Genomic DNA, 20,978 nt, shown 5'->3' on the forward strand with positions numbered 1-20,978 from the left:
TCAGGCTCCTCCGATCCTATCCCGCTAAGTAAAAAGCCCCGGGTCGAAAGACCTGAACCCTTCGAGGTTCAGCCTTACTCCACTCCATATTCTACTCCACTCCCCAGTTACCAGGGACAAGTTTTCCCTGAAGAGGACCAGGAGTTTGAAATTATGGAAGAACGAACCAGGACAGATTACTATGCAGAGGATGAGGACCTGGAGGAGGGAGAAGATGAGCAGGAAATTTACAGAGTAGATTCCCCAGTACAAAGCGAAGCCCCAGTTACTGACTCTCCAGTTGATAACCAGCCCCTCCTCAACGAGGTTCTCGCTCGAGCAGCGGAACACTTCCACATCGACACCCACGGTGTACAGGAGGAAAGGGACTTCGCGGAGGAGTTTGTAGGAGAGAGAAGACCGGTCGCTCAGACCATCCCTATCCTCAAATCCATCCAACGAAGAATAGATCCTTCCCTGGTGAATCCTAACCTCACCAGAGCTGTCAACCCCAGAATTGAAAAGATTTTCCGGGCAGCCCAGTCTGACCCTCTGTATATAAGGGGACATCTTAAACCAGATTCCCTAGTGGTGACCAACACTAGAAAAAGGGCTGGCACGCCCTTATCTTCATCAGAAGCTCCTCCCGATAAGGAGAGCAAAAAACTTTACGGGTTTGGCAGAAAGGTAGCCTCAACGTCCGCCTACCAAGCAAGGATTGCGAATTCCACCACCCTGTTGGCTAGTTACAATTGCCATCAATGGGAAGAAGTCGCGGCGCTCATTGCCTCTGCTCCAGAACCGTTAAAGGGCCAGCTGGCTCGGATCTCAGCAGATGGGAGAGCCGTGTCTGGTTGCATTTTAAAAGCAACTTTCGACGCCGCTGACAACGCAGGGAGATTGATAGCAGAAGGTACTGTTATCAAGAGACATGCGTGGTTACGGCAGTCGGGATTCAAGACAGAAACCCAGGCTTCTTTAATAGACAAGCCAGTGGAACCCGACCTATTGTTTGGGAAAGCGGTCGAAGACGCACTTAAAAATGCCAAAGATGAATATGAGACTCTCAAATCCCTTGGCCAGCTTACCAACAAACCCCCTAACCAGAGGGGGAACAATAATTTTCGTCGCCCACGCGGCCAAAATTCACAAAGAGGCAACTATGCCCAGGGACAAGGTACACAATGGAATAACAACCAGCAGTCTACCCAGAGTTATGGCAGGGGTAACAAGAGAGGTCGTGGAAGAGGCAGAGGCAGCCCCAACAAGGGAGGTGGCACGCCTCCACCAAAACAGTGACGCTCAGTTCAGGGTCCCTTGCCACGCAACCCCAGTAGGGGGACGCATTTCCACCTTCACCCAGGCTTGGGAAGGGATCACCTCAGACAGATGGGTGCTGTCAACAGTATCCGCAGGATATTGTATAGAACTACTGAAGCGTCCCCGGAATCATCCTCCACGACAAAGAGTGCACTCCCTAGAGCATCAAAAGATCCTTCTCGAGGAGATCGCCATTCTGCTAGAAAAGGACGCGATAGAACTCGTCCCAGGACACCAGGTAAACAAGGGTATCTATTCAACTTACTTCCTTGTGCCAAAGAAAGATTTGACAATGCGCCCAGTATTGGACTTACGGCCTGCCAACAAGTATGTCAAGCCCCAAAAATTCCGTATGACCACGCTACAAGAGGTAATCCCCCTCCTAAAAAAGGGGGATTACATGGCAACCTTGGATATGAAAGATGCTTATTTTCATATTTCCATGCTCCCAGCGCACAGAAAATACTTGCGCTTCAAGGTGGACAGTCGCCACTACCAATTCAAGGTACTGCCCTTCGGGATAGCTTCAGCACCAAGGGTATTCACCAAGGTACTGGCGGTGGCGGCTGCACACCTACGCAGGGAAGCAATCCCGGTGTACCCTTATCTGGACGACTGGCTCATAACGGGGGAAACCCCAGGAATTTGCAGGTCAAACATTCAGAGGACTATCGACCTCCTCCACGAATTAGGCTTCTCCATCAACGAGAAAAAGTCAAGTCTGGTGCCAAGCACCTCAAAACAGTTTCTAGGAGCTATCCTAGATACTCAGAAAGGATTGACCTTCCCTTCGGAAGAGAGAATTCGGAATATACTTCTGCAAATTCCGCATTATCAGTCAGGTCAACAGATAACAGTACGCAAAGCTATGCGGTTACTGGGCATGATGGCGTCATGCATTTACCTGGTCCCCCACGCGCGTCTGCGCATGCGTCCCATGCAGGAATGGTTGGCGAAACAGTGGTCTCAGGCAAGTGGTCATTGGGACGATCTAGTGGTCGTTTCGCCAACACTCGTACAGAGCCTACACTGGTGGACAAGAGAGAATCTCGCAAAGGGGAAACCCTTTTACGATCCCGAAGTACAAGCCGTGGTGACTACAGATGCATGCCTGACTGGGTGGGGAGCTCACCATCTCCACCACACAGCTCAGGGTCTCTGGTCTCACTCAGTAGCCAAGAACCACATCAATATGCTAGAGCTTCTGGCAGTATTCCGAGCGCTAAGGGCGTTCGAGCCCCATCTACTGAACTTGTCGGTGCAGATCAGGACGGACAGCACGACAGCCATGTTCTATCTGAACAAGCAAGGGGGGACTCGTTCGCCAAATCTGTCCAAGCTTGCCCAGAAAATATGGATATGGGCACTCAGACGGAACATCTTCCTGTCATCGCAACATGTTCCAGGGGAGCTCAATTCCCTAGCGGATGCTCTAAGCAGAGACTCCCTCCCAGAAGAACACGAATGGGTCCTTCACAGAGACGTAGTAGAAGATCTCTTCTCTCAGTGGGGTTTCCCCACTATAGACCTATTCGCCACAAGCGAAAACAAACAATGCCCAGGATTTGCATCCAGGTTCCCCCAGCCGGACTCCCAAGGGAATGCCCTGTGGATGAACTGGTCAGGGATGTTTGCGTACGCTTTTCCACCAACTCCTCATCAGGAAGGTGGTGTACAAGATGAACAAGGAATCGATGACGCTCATCCTAGTTGCTCCCATGTGGGCGAGACAACCATGGTTTCCACACCTACGCAGGATGGCGGTGTGCGAACCCATCAGACTCCCAGCCTGGTACAACCTACTGTCCCAGCAACAGGGTCAAACAGTGCATCAGGAACCCAACTCTATGAACCTAGCAGCATGGCTCCTGAAGTCATAGAGTTTGGACATCTCAAATTACCACAGAGGTGTATGGACATTCTAAAGGAGTCCAGGAAACCAAATACAAGGCACTGTTACTTTGATAAGTGGAAAAGATTCGTTATCTGGTGCCAGAATAAACAAATCAACCCGGTTGATTGCACTCCTTCCAAAGTTGTGACATACATGCTCCACCTGCTGGATGCAGGGTTGGTTTTTAACTCGCTGAAAGTACACCTGGCAGCCCTCTCGGCTTACACCACATCCCATAACAAGGTCTCGTGGTGGAAAGTACCAGTGGTTAAAGCCTTCATGGAAGGAGTAAAGAGACTTCACCCTCCTATTTCGAACCCACCGCCAGGATGGGACCTCAACGTGGTGCTAGCTAAGCTCATGGGACCCCCATTCGAACCCATGCATAAAAGTAGTCTCAAACACCTGACTTATAAAACGGCCTTCTTAGTAGCCATTACCTCCATAAGAAGGGTCAGTGAAATTCAGGCTCTGTCAGTGCAGGATCCTTTCTTTACTATCCACAAGGACAAACTGGTTTTACGCACACACCCTAGGTTCTCACCTAAATTCATATCCAAGTTCCATGTAAACCAGTCCATCGAGCTTCCGACTTTCTTCCAGAACCCGCAAAGCTCGGCTGAGGTGAAACTACACACCCTAGATGTGCGTAGGGCGGTCCTATACTATGTAAATAAAACCAGACCGCTAAGGAAAACAGATCAACTGTTTGTCTCCGTAGCTACAGGCAGAGAGGGGGATCGCGTCTCTAAGGGCGCTATCTCGAAGTGGATTATCAACTGTATACAGCTGTGTTACTCTCTTTCTGAAAAGACTCTGCCTTTTACGCCAAGGGCCCACTCTACTAGAGGCATTGGTGCCACTCTGGCTTTCATTGCAAATGTTCCCCTCGACACCATTTGCAAAGCGGCTACTTGGAGCTCTATTCACACTTTTACTCAGCATTACTGCATTGACACTCATTCCAAGACAGATACACAAGTGGGACAAGCGGTTCTAAGACACCTGTTTGCTCATGACCCTTCTCACATCCCACCTCCTTCTTCTGGTACTGCTCGCTAATCTATGCACAGCATGTGATCTAAGCAGATTCCACAAGCCTCAGAAGGGATACATTTCTCACCGTAATCGTATTTCTGATGCTTGTATCTGCTTAGATTCACATGCGACCCACCCTTCCTCCCCTCCGAGAGAAGGCGCATGATTGCTTGTAGTCTTACCTTTCTGTCTATCTGCTTGGATTATCTGTACTCACGCTACTCCTCATGCTTCCTCATGTCAGAAAAAATACAATCTGAGGATCCTACACGCGTGAGGGATCTTGGGTACAGTGGACGTCACACTAGGGATAGTATTACTGGCACGCCTGTGTCGACGCCCATTTTCGACTTTCGAAAAACAAACTGTAATACTCCGCAGCTTCCACTAGATGTCGGCCTATGCACAGCATGTGAATCTAAGCAGATACAAGCATCAGAAATACGATTACGGTGAGTAATGTATCCCATATATATATCTCTATCAGTAACATTTTAGGTGTTTCTTAACTTGTATTTAGGTGCTTTTAATTATCATAATGTGCTCTTTTATGTATTTAATGAATATTATGCTCTAGGAGTGTCCAATACGGTTAGCTATTGTCCTGAATCTATATGCACTAAGCACTTTATGTATCCCCACTGAGGGTATAATTCCGCTTTGCTGCTATTTGCACATTGCACTTTATTAACATCAACTTGATGATTACGAATTTGCCCAGAATGTACTGTCAATTTCTGCTTCAGGGAATGCTAATATTTGAGCAGCTATATGCACATTGCACTTTGTTGTATATTGCATAGCTAACCTTAACAGACAGTAGCATTTTTGGTTAGCCGACTTTCGACAAAGGAATCCTAACATAACTTCATCCTGAGCACTAAGCACTTTAAATGTAAGCACCTTGTACTCTTTACACCTTTAAAACTCCATTAGCGAGTCATGTGTTTAAACTGACACTATCAGATTTTCTGCAAGATCTGGATCGAAACATTTTTAGATTGTGTAGGTCATCTCTTGCACTGGGGAGGTAAAAATCCATGGTTAATTTGATTGGCAGTAAAATTATACTGGTGCGCCTATTGATGGCATTATGGACAGCAAATCATGCTTATTTTATTATATGTTCTTGCGCATTTGAAACCTAAAAAGGCAAAGAGGCAGCACGTGCAAAGCTCCAGCATAACATATATTTTACGCCAGTCATAGAGGTAAACGAACATTTTTCATATTTATAATATTACCGTGGTTTGGCAATCATCTCCTCCCCATATTGTTTAACTAATGTGACAAAGGTATTGACAATTTTATTAATGTCCATGTTTCTTTCAATGTACACACTAACTTGAATGTGCAATGTTTAAACTATGTTGTGTGCAATGTTTAAAGATGGCGGCCCTCGCCAACAGGCAGACTGTTTAAGCATGACATTCCTTACACCGGAATTATAGAGAGTGTACTAGTTCTTAAATCCCCTTTTCTGTGTTCATACCCTGAACGTGATCAAGCGGTGGGTTAGCTGCGAAACGCGCCGTTTTCCGTGTGTCTTTGTCCTAGACATTTTTTCCACTTATTAAAGCAATTTTTATATATGTATATGTATATGTATATATATATATATATATATATATATATATATATATATATATATATATATATATATATATAATTTTCTCCCTTTCTCTCGTTGGAACCCGCCTTCCCCCTCTGAAATATGGTCAGGTTGGGGCAAGAAACTAATTTCTCCCAAAGGTCTCCTGCAAGCCTCAAAAACCGGGGACCGTGCACATACCTGTTTTTGCAACAGGTAAAAGATGAAACCATAGCTAAAACATGCGTGCAGTATTAATCGCATTTTAAGGCCTGTCGTTCTAGCAATGGGGAGGAGCTGTTCGGATTAGCATATGCACCAGGTATGAGCTGTCCCCACATTGGGTTTCCTGTAAAAGGAAAGTACATGTTATGCTATCATTTTTTATTGCCCATTTTTTTCAAGCAATGGCTTAAATTATGATGCAGTCAATCGGCAAGAGGCTCAGATGTGGAGGGGGGGGTGTCAATGACGAGGACATTTCAGAATGCAGGGGGTGTGACAAAGAACCAGCATAGAGCCCTCAAGAACTGAAAGCCCAACCTCGTCTCGTAGAAATGTTCAGGAAAGGGTTGGTGCAGGAGCCCACGAGTACAAACATTATGCTAACGTTTGGCCATAGCATAGTGCAGTCCAATTAAACAAATAAAAGGTGGAGGGACCCTTGGTCATATTTCACAAGAAGTAATGCTCCCCTGGAAGGCTAGTAAGAAAGTGTCAGAGTTGGGGGTTCGGTCTGCTTTCTAACTTGGCCTTGAAGTCTTTATAGTCTGGCCCAAAAGAAAAATATTGGCATGTTGTAATGGAAACGTTAGATACAGTGATAATTAGTGGGCGATGAATAAACAAGAATTTCCTTACCTTTACGATTGTAATTGGTTCCTCTCTTGAAGGGCTCCAAAGGGATGCCTAGTCGGAGTGCAGGGTTTGCCCAATCAAGTATCGCATGATCTACATGGTTACTCTTGCTGTTGGTTTATGTTGCATTTGTATAGCACCCTATGTACCATTGGTATTGGTATGATCTCAAAGTGCTGTTGGTTGAACGTTGGGGACTGTGGTACGTGTCAGTGGAGAGAGTAGTGTAGCAAATAGTGCTTGGGTGCAATTGGCATGTGTGCAGTCAGTGTTTTGCGTGGGGTTGGCTGCATTCTAATGCTAGTTGTGGTGCAGTGGATGTAAAATCTCAGTGTGATGTGTGTTCCTTGCCTTAGGGATCCATGCAAGGAAAAAACGCATAACAATGTAATACAAAGTACAAAAGAACCCAATCACAAAATTAGTCATTTTATAAGAATAGTAAAAACAAATACTGAAACTTAATCCAAAAGAATACATCCAGTTTCTTTCATCAACGTATATCAAGTAAAAAGTGATGTCATGCGATCAGTAAAGCAACACTCTAGCCCGCATAACTCTCCACCAATAGAAATCACCCTCCACATCCACACCTAACGTAATCTCAGCTTTAAAATGAAGTTTTGTGTTCCCTGAGGCCCACACACCTAGTAACCAGATGTCTTAAGGTTTCCGTTCTGTCCGATGCCTTGCACATGCAGCAATTTGAACACACCAACCTGGCAGTTTCCCAGCAACTGGTACGCTCGTTAGCTACGTTGGTAGTTGGTTAAGTCGAATTCTCATGTGCAAGTCAGTCTTTGTTGCATGGAAATATTTGGACGTATTTCGGTAAATCCCCTATTTTCCGGACAAAGTTCACGTTCTCTGTACCCTTTTGTAAGGTGCATTTGGTCGCAAGTAGTTGCCCAATCAAATCTGTAACTTGTTTTTTGTAGAATCAGGATGGGCGACTAGTTATTCAGATGAAGAGATAAGGTTTGGATGTCGGCCATCTTAAATGCAGTGATTGAGAACACAGAGCACTTATCCATCATAACCTTAATGTCTTTGTACAATGAATTGGGCGGAGGCGATATCATTTTTGCAAAAGCTGACTATTTCCTCCACTGATTGTTTTGTTCTAAGGAAATTAGCCCAAACGCATGTCTCACAACTGCATTGTGTAAAGACTTAGCAAGGTTCAGGGTACCCTTCCAAAGTTTACCCTGTAAAATATTCAAATGATCCCCTAAGCCGACAATGGCCATGTCTAGTCCATATAATACAGACTCTTATCTTTGCTTGATATAATCTCAGCATAGGTATAATGGTAAATTTGCGCAACTAATGGTAGTTGTGCTTTAGTTGAGAAGTTAGAGGACGCAACTTGTCTTTCAAGTAAACCTTCCTGGCTTCAAGTGAATTTGAATTTGACAAGTTGTAGCCACGATATTGGAGGGAAAGCACACTGTCCAATCTATTTGTATCTATAGACCAATACATCGTTTTTTGTTTGGTCTTGGCTGTAAATATTTTTTGATTTAGACCCACCAATGACACGATTGTGGTTTCATGTCTTTATACTGAATTATTTTATAAAGAATGAACATATATCGAATATTTTATATCGAAAAACTTTAGAGAGAGACTGCACTTTTTTTGGGTCGGCGGGCCCTCCAAACCCCTGTTTCCCACCTCTGAAAACCCAACCATTTCCCAAAAATATTTAACCCTTTACCCCACCCCTAAATGCATGCTCTATAAAAATGTTTGTTATAAAATATTCAATATATGTTCATTCTTTATTAAATATTCAATATAAAGACTGCATACCCAAGATTATTATGGGCAGCTTATTCAAAAAACACGCCTAGTTTTCTTTGGCGGCCCAGTGCCGTTTTGTCAAAGATGATAATATCCGCAAAAGCGATCCAATCTAACTTCAGGTGACCCAACCTAACCGGATAGGTGTTACTTTCGGCACACAGTTTATTGATGTCACTCACATATAGATTAAAAAGAACTACCCTGTTCACCTAACCAACCTCACATGTTTAAACTTTAATGACTAACATGTATGATGCACTATGGTGGATGATGTACCTTGTTGTATGATTCTCCTTATTGCTTAACACAGGGTCCTGCCTCAATGTAACCCAAGGCACAACATGTACCTGTACCTGTAACTTAAGTTCCCTTACAAGTAACAGCGCCACAATGCCCCTGGGCTGCCTGCGCGCTATATAAATGTAATAAATAAATAAACTAGGGCTAATACACATCTTTGCTTGAGTCCTATGGATCGATCTATATCGAAATCCCTCTCTGGTAAGTCTCACTTTCACCAACGTATTATTATGGAGAAAAGCCATCAGTTCGAATGGCATCCCCCAAGCCTGTAATTGTGACCATAAAATATTTGGTACGAGTTATTAAAGTGTTATTAAATTGTGGTTGTTTTTTTCTAGGGACATGGACTCCGTTTAATCCAGCAACTGTCAGGTCCATAATCGGTAAGTACCAACTTGACCTTTATAGGCAAAGTCGATAAAATTACACATTTGATTGCTTCACACTGTTGTTGGCTGTTATTTGCAGAGAAGGGGACTTTTATATTTGCCTGTGTCACTTGCTTATTGGTGTAAAGAAAGAAAGCTGAATATGCTCAAAATTACTCCTTGTCGTCAGGCGGTCTAAAGCAAATGGCTGTCTTCCCTAGTCGCCCGTCCTGATTCTACAAAACCTCCAACCTAATTGGCAAAGGTGTAAATAAATACAAGTGGTCCTATAATGGGTGAATAGTGCCCGACCGAAGAGTTCACACAGTGTACATAGTCGGGTCTTACTTTCATCCTATATTTAAAATGGGAAAGGTTTGCCGCTGGTATGGTGGCTTTTATTCTGAAGTAAATGGACAGTGCAGGTTTTCACTTTTTGCCATCTGTCCTCCCAACGTGAGAACAGTTAGAGGCATATTTCTTGAGATAGACTATTTAGATTAGATTATCTAGGGGCATGCCCGTATCTGCTGAAGCAGCCCTGGCCGGTATTAAGCAGTGTTTGATGTATTGGAATTAGACTTCTCATGTTACAGGATGTATGATGGCAAAGTATGTTGTGCTGATAAATGACCCGACAAAAGCCACTGTTCATGCTGATGATTTGTAAACGTATTCTCAAAAGGCATGTGCCTCGCCTCAGCATGAAGCATGCTTTGAATACAAAATGAAGACATTGCTTGATCGATATAGGAAGATATTAAAATCGATGTGCTTCAATATTTGAGCGCGAAAGTTTTGGGACGTTTCAAAGTGAGCTAATGAAGGTTTGTTAAAGCTGGGCTGCCTGATGCCGAGGTGTACAGTTCATTTAAAGTAAATGGCATGCACTTATGGTGATCATACAATTAACAAAAGTGTTACATTTTTTTTTTATAAACAAGCTTATAATAGAATTTATGTGAGCCTTACCTGAATAAATATGATTGTCTAGGGAGGTCAAACTACACAACTATGTTACTTTTAGTAACTAATACTGCAACATTAAAAGAGATGTTCTCTTTCTTAGGAGCACGGTCGGTTTGTGTGGGGGGGGGCTAGTTGGACAATGTTACTTTTCTATAAAATGTAAACGTTATTAGCCCAAAGGTAGTAATGTAAAAATACTGGAACATTTTTATAATTTAGTGCAGCTCAATATCCTGCCTAGGACCAACACCTGACTCTGTTTATTAATCAAATTGCATGTTGTCACGTGAATTAAAAATCCATCACAATTGGTGATGGTGACCTAGTGCAGCAGAAAAACCTTGCCCTATGAAAAGGGGGGCGGGGGGCTGGCTGTCTCAGGGAGTTGGCACATGTCAAATCTATATTTCTGCCATACAACCTATGCCGAATGAATTTGTTCAAAGTGTTGCCAGCTGTGCAAGCTACGCATATGGACCCTTCTCTAGCCTGTCTCTCACCTCTTTTGGATCCCATTCACTTCCCTTGCACGCTCATTCTCTCCGCTTAGGCCTGTTGAAGCCGCCCAGTGCTGCTCTCTGCACGTATTGGTGTTCACCAATGCTTCCAGGCTTGTAACCTGAAAGATTACCTTTCTACTCATCTTTCCTATGAGGGGAGCCTTTTGCTGCATAACGTGACGTGCAAGTAAGGGATCTGTGGGATTTATTCGCGGCATAATTTCCCACGACGGAAATGTCCGCATTTAAAAGTTCCTGTTTTTTTTTTTTTGGGGTCATCTGCAGGGGTGTCCCCCACAACCCCCACTCACTATACTGTAAAGTATGGTGAGCGGGGTGTTGCAGGGGCCACCGCCCCCCCAGCCTTTTTTTTTTTTTTTGTTTTTTTACCGACACCACTGAAACATACATACCATCAGAGTTTCGAACTTTTAGTAGTTAGAACTTTTGGTGTGGTCGGTAATTTTAACTCCGTAATTTCGTCCTATACCTAATCAACAAAGCTTCTCATAACCATAAGGTGACAGTCAACACATAGTAACAGAAGGGTGCCAGTGTCACTGCACACAGAGACCTGCATTCTCACTCTGAGCCTCATGAGCTCAGCCCGCATGGGTTGCTCTGGTTATGTCATGCTATGGATGTTCCTGTATTACATCTTATACTAAAGCTGCCCTTTCTCTACATTTATCCAACATAAAACATTTCTACAGCATTAACTCAGACAAATGGACATGTAGTGAATGTATATTTGACATACCTAAAAAATGTACATGCGATTGCCCTTGTGGTTGATGCACTCATTTATGATGTACTAGTTCAACTTTAGCGCTGCAACCCACAGAATATAGCCCACTAAAAATTCGGTCCAGCTGTCAGTCATTGGCATAGCAATCTTCTTTGAGCTTTCACACGCTGCATTGCATAGCTGGTATGTCTTTAACCTCGCCATCTCTACTATTCGTATGTCATCAAATGCTCTTTTAGTTTCATGTTTGTTCAGATTGTGGTCTGCGGAAGGGCCATCTACTCCACCGCGCTATAAGGCCATAGCAGTAGCAGTACGTGCTTTACAAATATCCAGTACCACAACATACCAATTTGAAATGCGATTGAGATGTGCATTTATAGGAAAGTCCAATCTCCAACAAAGGTGTACTGTCATGTGTGTTTATTGTTGGGGCACCTGATCTTTAAGTCAGTTCGCTCTAGTTAGTGGTGTGGGTAATCCAACAAGGGTCTTCTAAGCTAAAATAAGGGCCAAATAGCTCTAGCTGGCGCACTTAATATCCAACTTGTATTTTTACCATGTAATGCTTTATACTACATTGACACCACTATATAGAAATCGATGCAATCAATTGTAGGTGTATAAACCTAGATAGTCTCCATATCCTGCTCTAGTTTAATGACATTGTCAGCCACACACGTTGCCCTGGTCCAAGTGCATTGTCTTACAATGTGATACTTCTATCAAACCATTTTAATTCCTTGAATATAGAGACTACGAGCACAACCACAACTACAGATGCTATGCAGCATAGAAGCCAAAAGACGCATTTGATTTTCCGTCATTGGACTCCTGATCACCCCATGTAAATTACCTATGTGTGCCATGCTCCCTGCTTCTGTTTTTTATGCTGTCCGAAATGGACTTAGCCCAAACTAAAAAGGAAAAATAATTGTTTATTGGGTGTCGCAAGCGACACCTATAAGCCGAAAACTATTGCATTAGAGTATAGATGGGGAGAAATAGCGTATGAGGAGCGACACATAATTTGTAGGTGTTTGGTTATTTGCCCAGCCATTGATTCCCCATGGCCATGCTAATCCCTATAGCCAGTCCCACCCAGTTCCTGTCCCTCCCAAAATACCACCTTGTGGAAACTTTGAGCTCACTTTAAGCAAGCCTTACCATTAAACATTGCAGTCTTCTGAGAGTTAATGACTTAATTGGAGTTGTGCACCTGCTACTGGTGTAATAAAAATGTCAACCAGGTCTTCCTTCAGCCAATCGATTTATAAGCACTCTGCGTGTTCTTCACTGAAGTCCTGTTAAAACAAGCATTGGCAAAGCCAACAGGTTTGGCTTTTGTATAACTATTGGGCATTTGCCAGGCACTACTATTAGATGCCCAAGTACTCGCACCATTTTGCAGCTGCTACCCTCAATACCCAGTTAATGCCACTAAGTCAGTGCCTGGCAAGTGCCTTTCCCATTCCGACACAAAAGCCCAAACTGTTAGCATTGCCAATGCTCGTTTTAAAAAAAATTGTCTGACTGCATAGACGGGTTTAACTTTTTTGACTTTTAAGCACTATTTGATTAGATTTTTATTGTGGTCGTTTCTTTCACTGTGTAACCTCTGCAGCTGATGGCTATAGTTAGACCGGTTTGAGGAGTGCATCCTTGGAAATCTGATATGTTGGATATGGGGCTTGGATTTTTCTCCTCTTACATTTGTACCCCTACTTATCTCCGCCTTCGTTTGAAGTTTGCCTGCTCTGCTGATCTACCCAAGCCAGGATCCAGGACATTATGGAAGTGTTCAGTCAACCTTTTGCCAGCCAATCATTTCTGCTGTAGTGAGTGCCATAAAACAGGATTACAGAAAACGAGCTGCTATTTTAAAGTAACAACCAAATGGAAGTCATTTGACTTGACAGTGGATTCTTTTGTGGACATTAGGATAGCAACTTTCACGTACTGGGAATAAGTCTTATAGCCGAGGAGGTCAGAACCATGTCCAGATGTTTTTCTCGCAAGATGATGAATGCTCAAACAGTTTTTTATAGGCATTCGACGATCACCCAAGATTTCAGGATCTCAGTTGGTAGCCAGAAGGTTGTACGCTTTAAACTGCAGCTCTGGCAAGAAAGCCCCTGTGACTCTTTTGTTTTGGGGGTGGGGGGGTTTGCATTTGTTCCTGACCAGTTACTCCATTTTCCCCTGATGGGGGCCTTCTCGGGAATGCAAATGTGAATGATGTACCAGTGAGAGAGAGACTAAACCTTTCGGGTTCCAGGTATGGCAAGAATCCTTCTTTGTCCTGTGATTTTTCAAAAGAAACTGCCCGAGTACACGGCTGGTTTGGTGTCAGATACCTTTACTGTAGTTGGGGTACAAGCGGTACGCCGGGGTGGCTCTACAGACCTCCCTGTTAAAATCCTGTACAGGGGCTTCAGGCATACCAAATGCGGAGATCTGATCTAAAATACCATGATTGCGCTTTCCTCACCTACCCTAATTGTCAGCCACACAAGACCAGCCCCACTTGGTCAAAGTGGGTGCTGCATATGTAGCCTTACAAGGGAATTTCATGACAGATCCCTGCTGCTGGGTCCCTTCATAATCTGCCATGCTTGGCCTAGTGTGAACGGGTGGCTGTGACTTTGAATGGGAGTACACATTCCAGCCCAAATCCATGGAAAAAACACTTGCAAAGGTTGAGTGTGATGGCCTCCATCAGATTGCCTGAATGGATGCGGCCTAGTCCCTGCTCGATTCTTTTCCCTCGGATCACCTGCAATTTGTGGCACTGTTTAGAAACTGGCATTGAGGTTATTGTCACAGACCCAATATCTGCAGTTATTCCGCAAACTGTTTACAACTGAGACATCCTGTCTACAAAGAACATTGGTACCTAGGAAAGTTACATCAGCTTGCCTTCTGACCATGGTGGATCACTGTTGCACCGTCCTAACACCAGTTTCCCCCACCCCCATTACCTCACCTGGATTGTACTGAATGCTCCCCAGAAGCAGCAGAATCTTTTTTTCCTTTCTTTGACCACCTTCGGGGGTACTTCAGCTTATTGTAGCATCTGGAAACCCTCCAACATCATAGCAGTCAAACATCAAATCGCATCACACTTCAGTATACTAGCAATACATTAATATAGATGAAAAGTACAGACGCAAAGATACATATTTGCAGAAATCAAATTGCTGCATGGAATTCATTAAAACAGTCCTCAATTTTAGGGCATGTCGCAGGTAAGTGTGCAATGTCCAAGCTACCAGTGGAGAGTTTGTTAATATGTAAGCTAGAGCACGTCTGCCTTGTCTGAAGCCCATTTGACGTAATATCGTTTTACTCCTAGTGTTAGAGTAGGACCAACAGAAAAATAAAAAAGCATAATGTTCTCCTGGTTCCATTCCACATAAGACAATTTTGTTCGTTTGGGAGTGGCAGCATGGTTTGTCAACTTATCCCGTTACTGCCTTTAGTGGTAGAGGATTACATCTTGCCCTGGTTATCACGTTGGTTATCAAGACACGTTCATGCCCTTGTTGGTCCATATTACACAGTCAGACATTTTATCTGTAAAGTGATGTGGATACCATTAAACACTTTGCTCAGTTCAGCTTGTTCAAGTTTCATGAACAACATTCCCTCAATGTTCTTCGAAATCGTAGAGCAGTTCGAGTGTGTCAACCAAGATAGTGGGGGGAAAAAGATCAGTACAATTCAATAGAGCCAAATGTTTTTAATAGTCGCCAAGGAATGCACAAAAAATGTGCCTCCGATGAAATAACACGTTTGGGAATGAGGTGTGAAAGAGTTGTTCTTTCATTACACCAAACTTTGAACCAGAACCTAATATTGGCCTTTAAAGACAAACTGTGTCGAAGCCTTTATGCGTGCAACACATAGTCTACAAACCTTTTCCTATTTGAAATAGGCTGCTGGTGAGGAACATTTGATAATCCATCCCAAGTTATCTTGAGCATCTAGGGTCACACACTTGTCACATTGCGAAAACCAGAGATTGCTCTATCCCGTGAGCAGAGATGTGTACATACTCGCTAAGTATACATGTTGTTGCATGCAGCAGTCGACAAAGGTAAGTAAAGAACTGGAAACTTGTGTGGGCATATCTTTAGTTGAACAGCTAGCGCGTTATAAAGTCTTTCTATCATGCCGCCATCCCTCTGGAGGTATGTTTCATTGCTACACCGGTTACAGTGGGGATCTTGGGGCCCGAGCACAAGCCTCGGGAGATTCCTCCCATCTGCATCTCTGTTGCTGCCAGGCTGCTGGTGGCCTGGCTTTTGATCACTTTGTGCGTGAGGGGATTTTGTTGTGTAAAAGGCATGTTTCCCCTGATCCAGGGTATGAGTGGGGAGTGAGCTTGTTAAGTTTCTAGGTAGGTTTTCCGGCTAGGTGCTTGCAGTTTACTTTGGGAATGTTGTGTTCTTGATTGCCCGGGACACATGTAATGCCTGTTGCATGGTGGGTTGAACTGTGTCTCAGTAATGTCCACATTTGGATGTGATGAATATAGGAAATGGAATCTTTCTAAGATAGACATTTTTCTGACTGCTTTTAGTTGTAATCTGTGCATGCCTAGCCTTTGTATTATAAGACTGTGTTTTTAGGGCCTTGCAGCGCTGTGATATGAAGTTGTAGTCTGCTCTTGTTTGGGAGCATTAATCCAATCCATCTGTCTTAATGCACCGAGTTCTAAAAAATACGAATGTGCTGATGTGTGCACGTGTTGCTTCATAGGGCGCGTGTGCATCATTTTAAGCTAAGTTCCCAGATGATGCTCTAGCAACATTAATATTTTACCTACTCGAATAAGTCTATTGTCAAGACATTGTAAAAGTGTGGCACCTGACAATATGCTAGATTTTCATGCCAACTACATAGTCTGCTTTTATACCTCATACATAGTTCCCAGATTGTTGAAATGTGTTATGCTGTGTTCCAACCTTATTTCATGCTCTTAACTTTGAACAATGTCTTCAATGTGCACGAATGTTAATGGGTGCTGGGCGCTATGGTCAGTCAGGCTCATTTACTACAACTGTATGCACCTCTGTAACTTGATGTTCCTAAGTTGAGATGATAATAATTTGTGAGCTTCAGCCACTCACTTACCCCAAGTCTGCATTACAGTTAATTAGCACTAGCTCTGGGCGCAACAGCCAATCAGCTTGCTCGGATTGTGGGTTGAATCCCATGATCCAAGCCCACGTTCTGACCAAGCTTGGAGCTGCGAGTACCCCCCCTGCAATCTTGCCCCACCTTCCCTTCCCACCGGTCTCCACTCCCTCTCCTGAGCCCTGCTTCCTTACCTGTTTCCTTGGCAGTGACGCCGCCGCCACAACATTCCAGGCTGCAATGGAAAAGGCAATGTATTAGGTTAGTATTTGTTTGAATGAAACCTCCCTTTCAAACAAATTGATTGCTATCAGCACGCCAGTTTACAAACCCGGGGTACTCATGACAATAGCACTTTTGCCGTGGGCTAGACGGGTGTTTACGGCACCAGGGCCCAATGGTTAAGACCCTTGCTTCGCCCGTCCCTTTACCTTGGACCCCAGGCCATTACCACCAGATCAGGCCCACCGTTCGGTTATTGCTATGAGCACAGCAGCAGGTGGTTAACCTCCTACTTTACCTTTTGTTAGCAGTGTCTGGGAAATGCCTTGGGGACCATGAGGGGAGGGGCAGGGGGGGAACCCTCTGTCCATATAGGTGGGTGGTGGGGGGGGGTGTCAAGCTTTGAATGATGTGGATCAGATTTCAGGATCCATCCCACTTGGTGAGAATTTGCACACACTAAGCATGTATGGAATGTGCAGACCTAGCTGGAAAAAAAGCAGGGAACCTTAAGTAGCGGATGCACCCATGGTGTTACATATGAAGGTGATGGGTAGCAGAAGAACTGGGATGGAAAGGGAGAGCAAGGGAATAGGAGTATTTGCATTCAATTGAGCAGTCGGTGATTTGTAAAATGTTCTTGAAAGCGTAGTGGCTTCAGGTCCTTCCGAAAGGGTAGGATGGAGGGCGCCAAGTCTTCTTTGCATTGGTAACTTGTTACAGAGATCGGGCGCTTAGCAGAAAAAGGGTCTCTTTCATTTTTCTGTTTCCCTTCTTGCAGTTCTTTTTTTCCCCAGCTTGATGATGTGGCTTCTGGTGGTTCGCTGGCCTCCAGAGATGGTGAATTTCTTAGCCAGGTAGAGTGGTGTTTTAGAAGCGACTGCCTCTGCAGGTGACGACGAGAGACACAAAGAAAATGGAGGAGGCGCCCCGATAACCCGGGCGGTGTCCTCCTCATGTCCTCTCATCCCAGATGAGGGGCAGGTGCCGGCAAAAAGCGCGGCAGAGTATGAAAAAGCCTGCGAAGGGTGACAAAGAAAAGGGGCAGAGCTTCCCCTTTTATAACGGGCGGGCTCCTTACTGCAAGCAGCATCCAGCCTCTGCAGAAGGACGCCCGCCCGTATTGGAGCTTCGTTTGCCGAGTGTTTCCTGCTCGTTTCGTTTGTTGGAGAGGTTTGTGAGGCTCCTGAACAGTGTTCCTGTTACAGGGAAGGAGAGGGAGCGTTCAAGCAGAAGAAGTGTTCCTGCCAGGGCAAGTTCCAGCATAGATGGTGCTCGCCAAGGGAGCGTCATGCCACTGGTGTCTGGTTTTTCGTGGTGCGGCACGATCGGTACGCTGGGGTAAGTAGATTGCCGGGAGGAGCAAGGCTTTTCGGGTGGGCGTTGTTGGCAGTTAGTAATGATTTATGGTAGTGCCGAGGGCTGCAAGGCTTATAGTGTGTCGAGGGTTGGCCTAGGATACATGCACAAAAGTGCAAGCTCAATGCGGGGGGTACGATGTACGCCGTATGTTTTGGGATTTGCCTTTGAGTGGGAGCACGAGGTTGGGCCTAGGAGACAGGCAATAAGGGGTGGGCGCCGACCAACGTTGTTACATTAGTGCCAGTTGTGGTACGCAGGGTGCGGGTGCTACACGAGATGCAGCCCATGCTTTATATTCGATGGGGTATGAATGAAACAGACGCAAACTAAGTCTATTAGGCGGGGGCAGCGTTGATTTCACGCTTTCGCGTTTAACTTGTAGCGTTGCAACGTGGTTTATATGGTGTCAAGGTGGTACGGTCACCGGGCTTTGCGAGCCAGGCCGTGTAGTTGGTGGTAAGGTCGAGGCGGAACCTACGAGAACGGCACTAAGTGTATTATTAGTAAGGTGGTGCTCGGATTGTTGCGGGCACCATCCCACGGCTCTATAGGATGCGTTCTAAGACCTGGAGGTAGGAAGGAGGAAGGCCCCATCCCGCGGTCACGAATGCGGCCGTCGATACAGGCCTATGGTGGATAATTATGTTAGCATAACACTGTAGTGTGGGACAGTATGGGACATATTATGTTGTCTAAGCGAAGCGGGTGCAGGCCCGCTGTTTTCGGCGATGCCAGGTTGGGGTCGGGTGATGGTGATTAAAATGAATGAGGGGGGCCCCGTGCCGCGGCCCAGCAAGAGAGAACGGCCATGTAATTCCAAATGCGTTTGGCTGCTGTTCAAATGCTTTCCATATTTATCCGCTCATAGGGGGAGTGAAAGCACAGCTCGGACAATCGGGATGCATTGGGTAGGGAGCCAGGTCTCCTAATAGTATGGGAGGAAGAGGTATTTATAACGCGACCATACGCAAGAGTTCACATTATAAATGTATGCATAAGGGGTCACAGGATTAATTAGGCACATTATGAAGAGCCCCAACAAGTTTAAACACGGCAATAACTGTTATAACTGTTTATCATCACCCAGATACTCAAGTGATTACCCAGGGTGCATAAGCGCAAAATCGGCCCTGTCAGTTGTCGGATTTACAGGCTTGACCCAGGAGATATCTAACAGGGCATAGGTAAATGGGGGTGTTTGCCTGTTGCCTTCATAGATGTATCATTCAACCCCCTAAATGCTGCCGGCCCCCTCTCGAGTGCAGTACATGGACGCTCCCTGGAGCAGGCTCTGCTGGGGGTCAAATATCCCTCACTAGCCGTGCACGGTTTTCTGCTGCTAGTGAAAGAGAAAAAAAAAAAGCAGCATTAGCCGACTATCGCCAAGACTTTAAAGGAGAGGAAGCGGTGGAACAATACACAAAATTAGAGGGAAACTACAGGGGAGAGAGCTTTGCTCCTGAGCGAGTGGTTTCCTATTTTGGCAGTTGGAAAGAACTGCAAATTGCCCAGAAAGGGGCTTGTTAGGGCAGAGCCAATGGCATGCGGAAAATGGGCTCATTCTTGCAACCAATGACTGAGTTTTTAGTTTGCGTGGCGTAGGACAATTTGCACGGTTTTTCCTGGGCACACGGACACTCCGGCTACAATGACCATGTACCTCCATTCATTAAAGGGTTTGGGGGCTCTTCACAGGAGGGGGGGCGTTACCACTGCAGCCTTTCACTTTACAAATGAGCGGCACCACGGCACCAGGTGCTCAAGTCCAACATGTGATTCCAATATTAAAGACCAGTGCCAAAGGAAACCCACAAACCAGGGCTTCCAGCGAGTTGCAATTTACTGCCAGCTCATGTGTGCTTTGGTACATCAATCCTTCGGTTACTGTAACAGTGGTGAGAAGACATTTCCTTGTTAGCTAGTCGGATAGCTCTTTTTTGTTGGTACCAAATTGCGACTGAGTAACATCCCTTCTTCTGGGGAGGACTATCTAGGAAACACACGTGCCTTTTTGTTTGCCTGCTAGTGTTGTCCGGTGCCAGTACCCACACTGTGCAGCTGTGGGGGACGCATGACGCAGGCGCAGCTCGACTGTTTGCAAGTTATAACAGGTTGGTTACTGGAGGGCAGGGTTGTTTTTTACTGTCAAAAATCATCTGCAGCACAGGGATACGGGAATTGTATGGGATACGGGTCCCATTGTCTGAAGTGTTCCCAGTAAGGAAAGTGTGTCTTGAGATGACTGAAGCACAAGGTGTTCATGACAGGGCTCAGGTTATAATGTGTAACGCAGAGGCGGCTCCGCTTTGGGGACTTCCTGTGGGTTTCAGGGTTGCTAATTTTAATGTGTTTACAAGGGCATTTTGTATTTGAGTTGAGATGACGATGGTTGGTTACAAGGGGAGGAGCACGCCAAGTTGAGGTTGGCGAAAAAGAGTACAGTAGGAGAGGCCGAGTATACATAACCTGAAGGGTATGGCTGGGAGATCCGTACAACTGACTAGGAGACGGGTGCTGCAGGGGTTAGTAAAGTATCTGGTGTGCAGTTACCTTGCAAGATGTAGAAGCACAGTCTCCTTTGTTAAGATGGCGTTTGTGGGGACTAGAATTCTGTTATCAAAGAAGGGTTCACGGGCAAGGTACAAGAACTGACAGCTCAGTGTGGGGATAGTAGGGGACTTTGGCGGGTTGTGCCCCGCTGGTAGGACCGGTGGTACAGGCATGTCTGAAGTCAGATGCATGTCTCCAGAACATACAGGAGCGACCATTGGAGTACACGGTACGGCTGCTGGGTCGCTTGATGCTAGTGGGGTGAAGTAAATGCCCATTTGAAACACGGGGTGGGAGTGTTCGTGGGTCAAAATATTTTATCACT

At 45.1% G+C, this 20,978-nt stretch overlaps 1 protein-coding gene across 2 annotated transcripts in view; it reads left to right on the top strand.

Annotated features, from left to right (window-relative positions):
• Positions 1-20,978, top strand: part of PDCD6 (programmed cell death 6) — a 214,901-nt gene that overhangs the window by 95,234 nt on the left and 98,689 nt on the right. For both annotated transcript variants that reach the window (XM_069620473.1, XM_069620474.1), the window contains exon 3: positions 9,131-9,175. In XM_069620473.1, the coding sequence (XP_069476574.1) occupies positions 9,131-9,175 (45 nt within the window). The remainder of the gene's footprint in view (positions 1-9,130; positions 9,176-20,978) is intronic.

Source organism: Ambystoma mexicanum, chromosome 5q (assembly GCF_040938575.1).
Source record: "Ambystoma mexicanum isolate Mex_15411 chromosome 5q, UKY_AmexF1_1, whole genome shotgun sequence".
NCBI lineage: Eukaryota > Metazoa > Chordata > Amphibia > Caudata > Ambystomatidae > Ambystoma > Ambystoma mexicanum.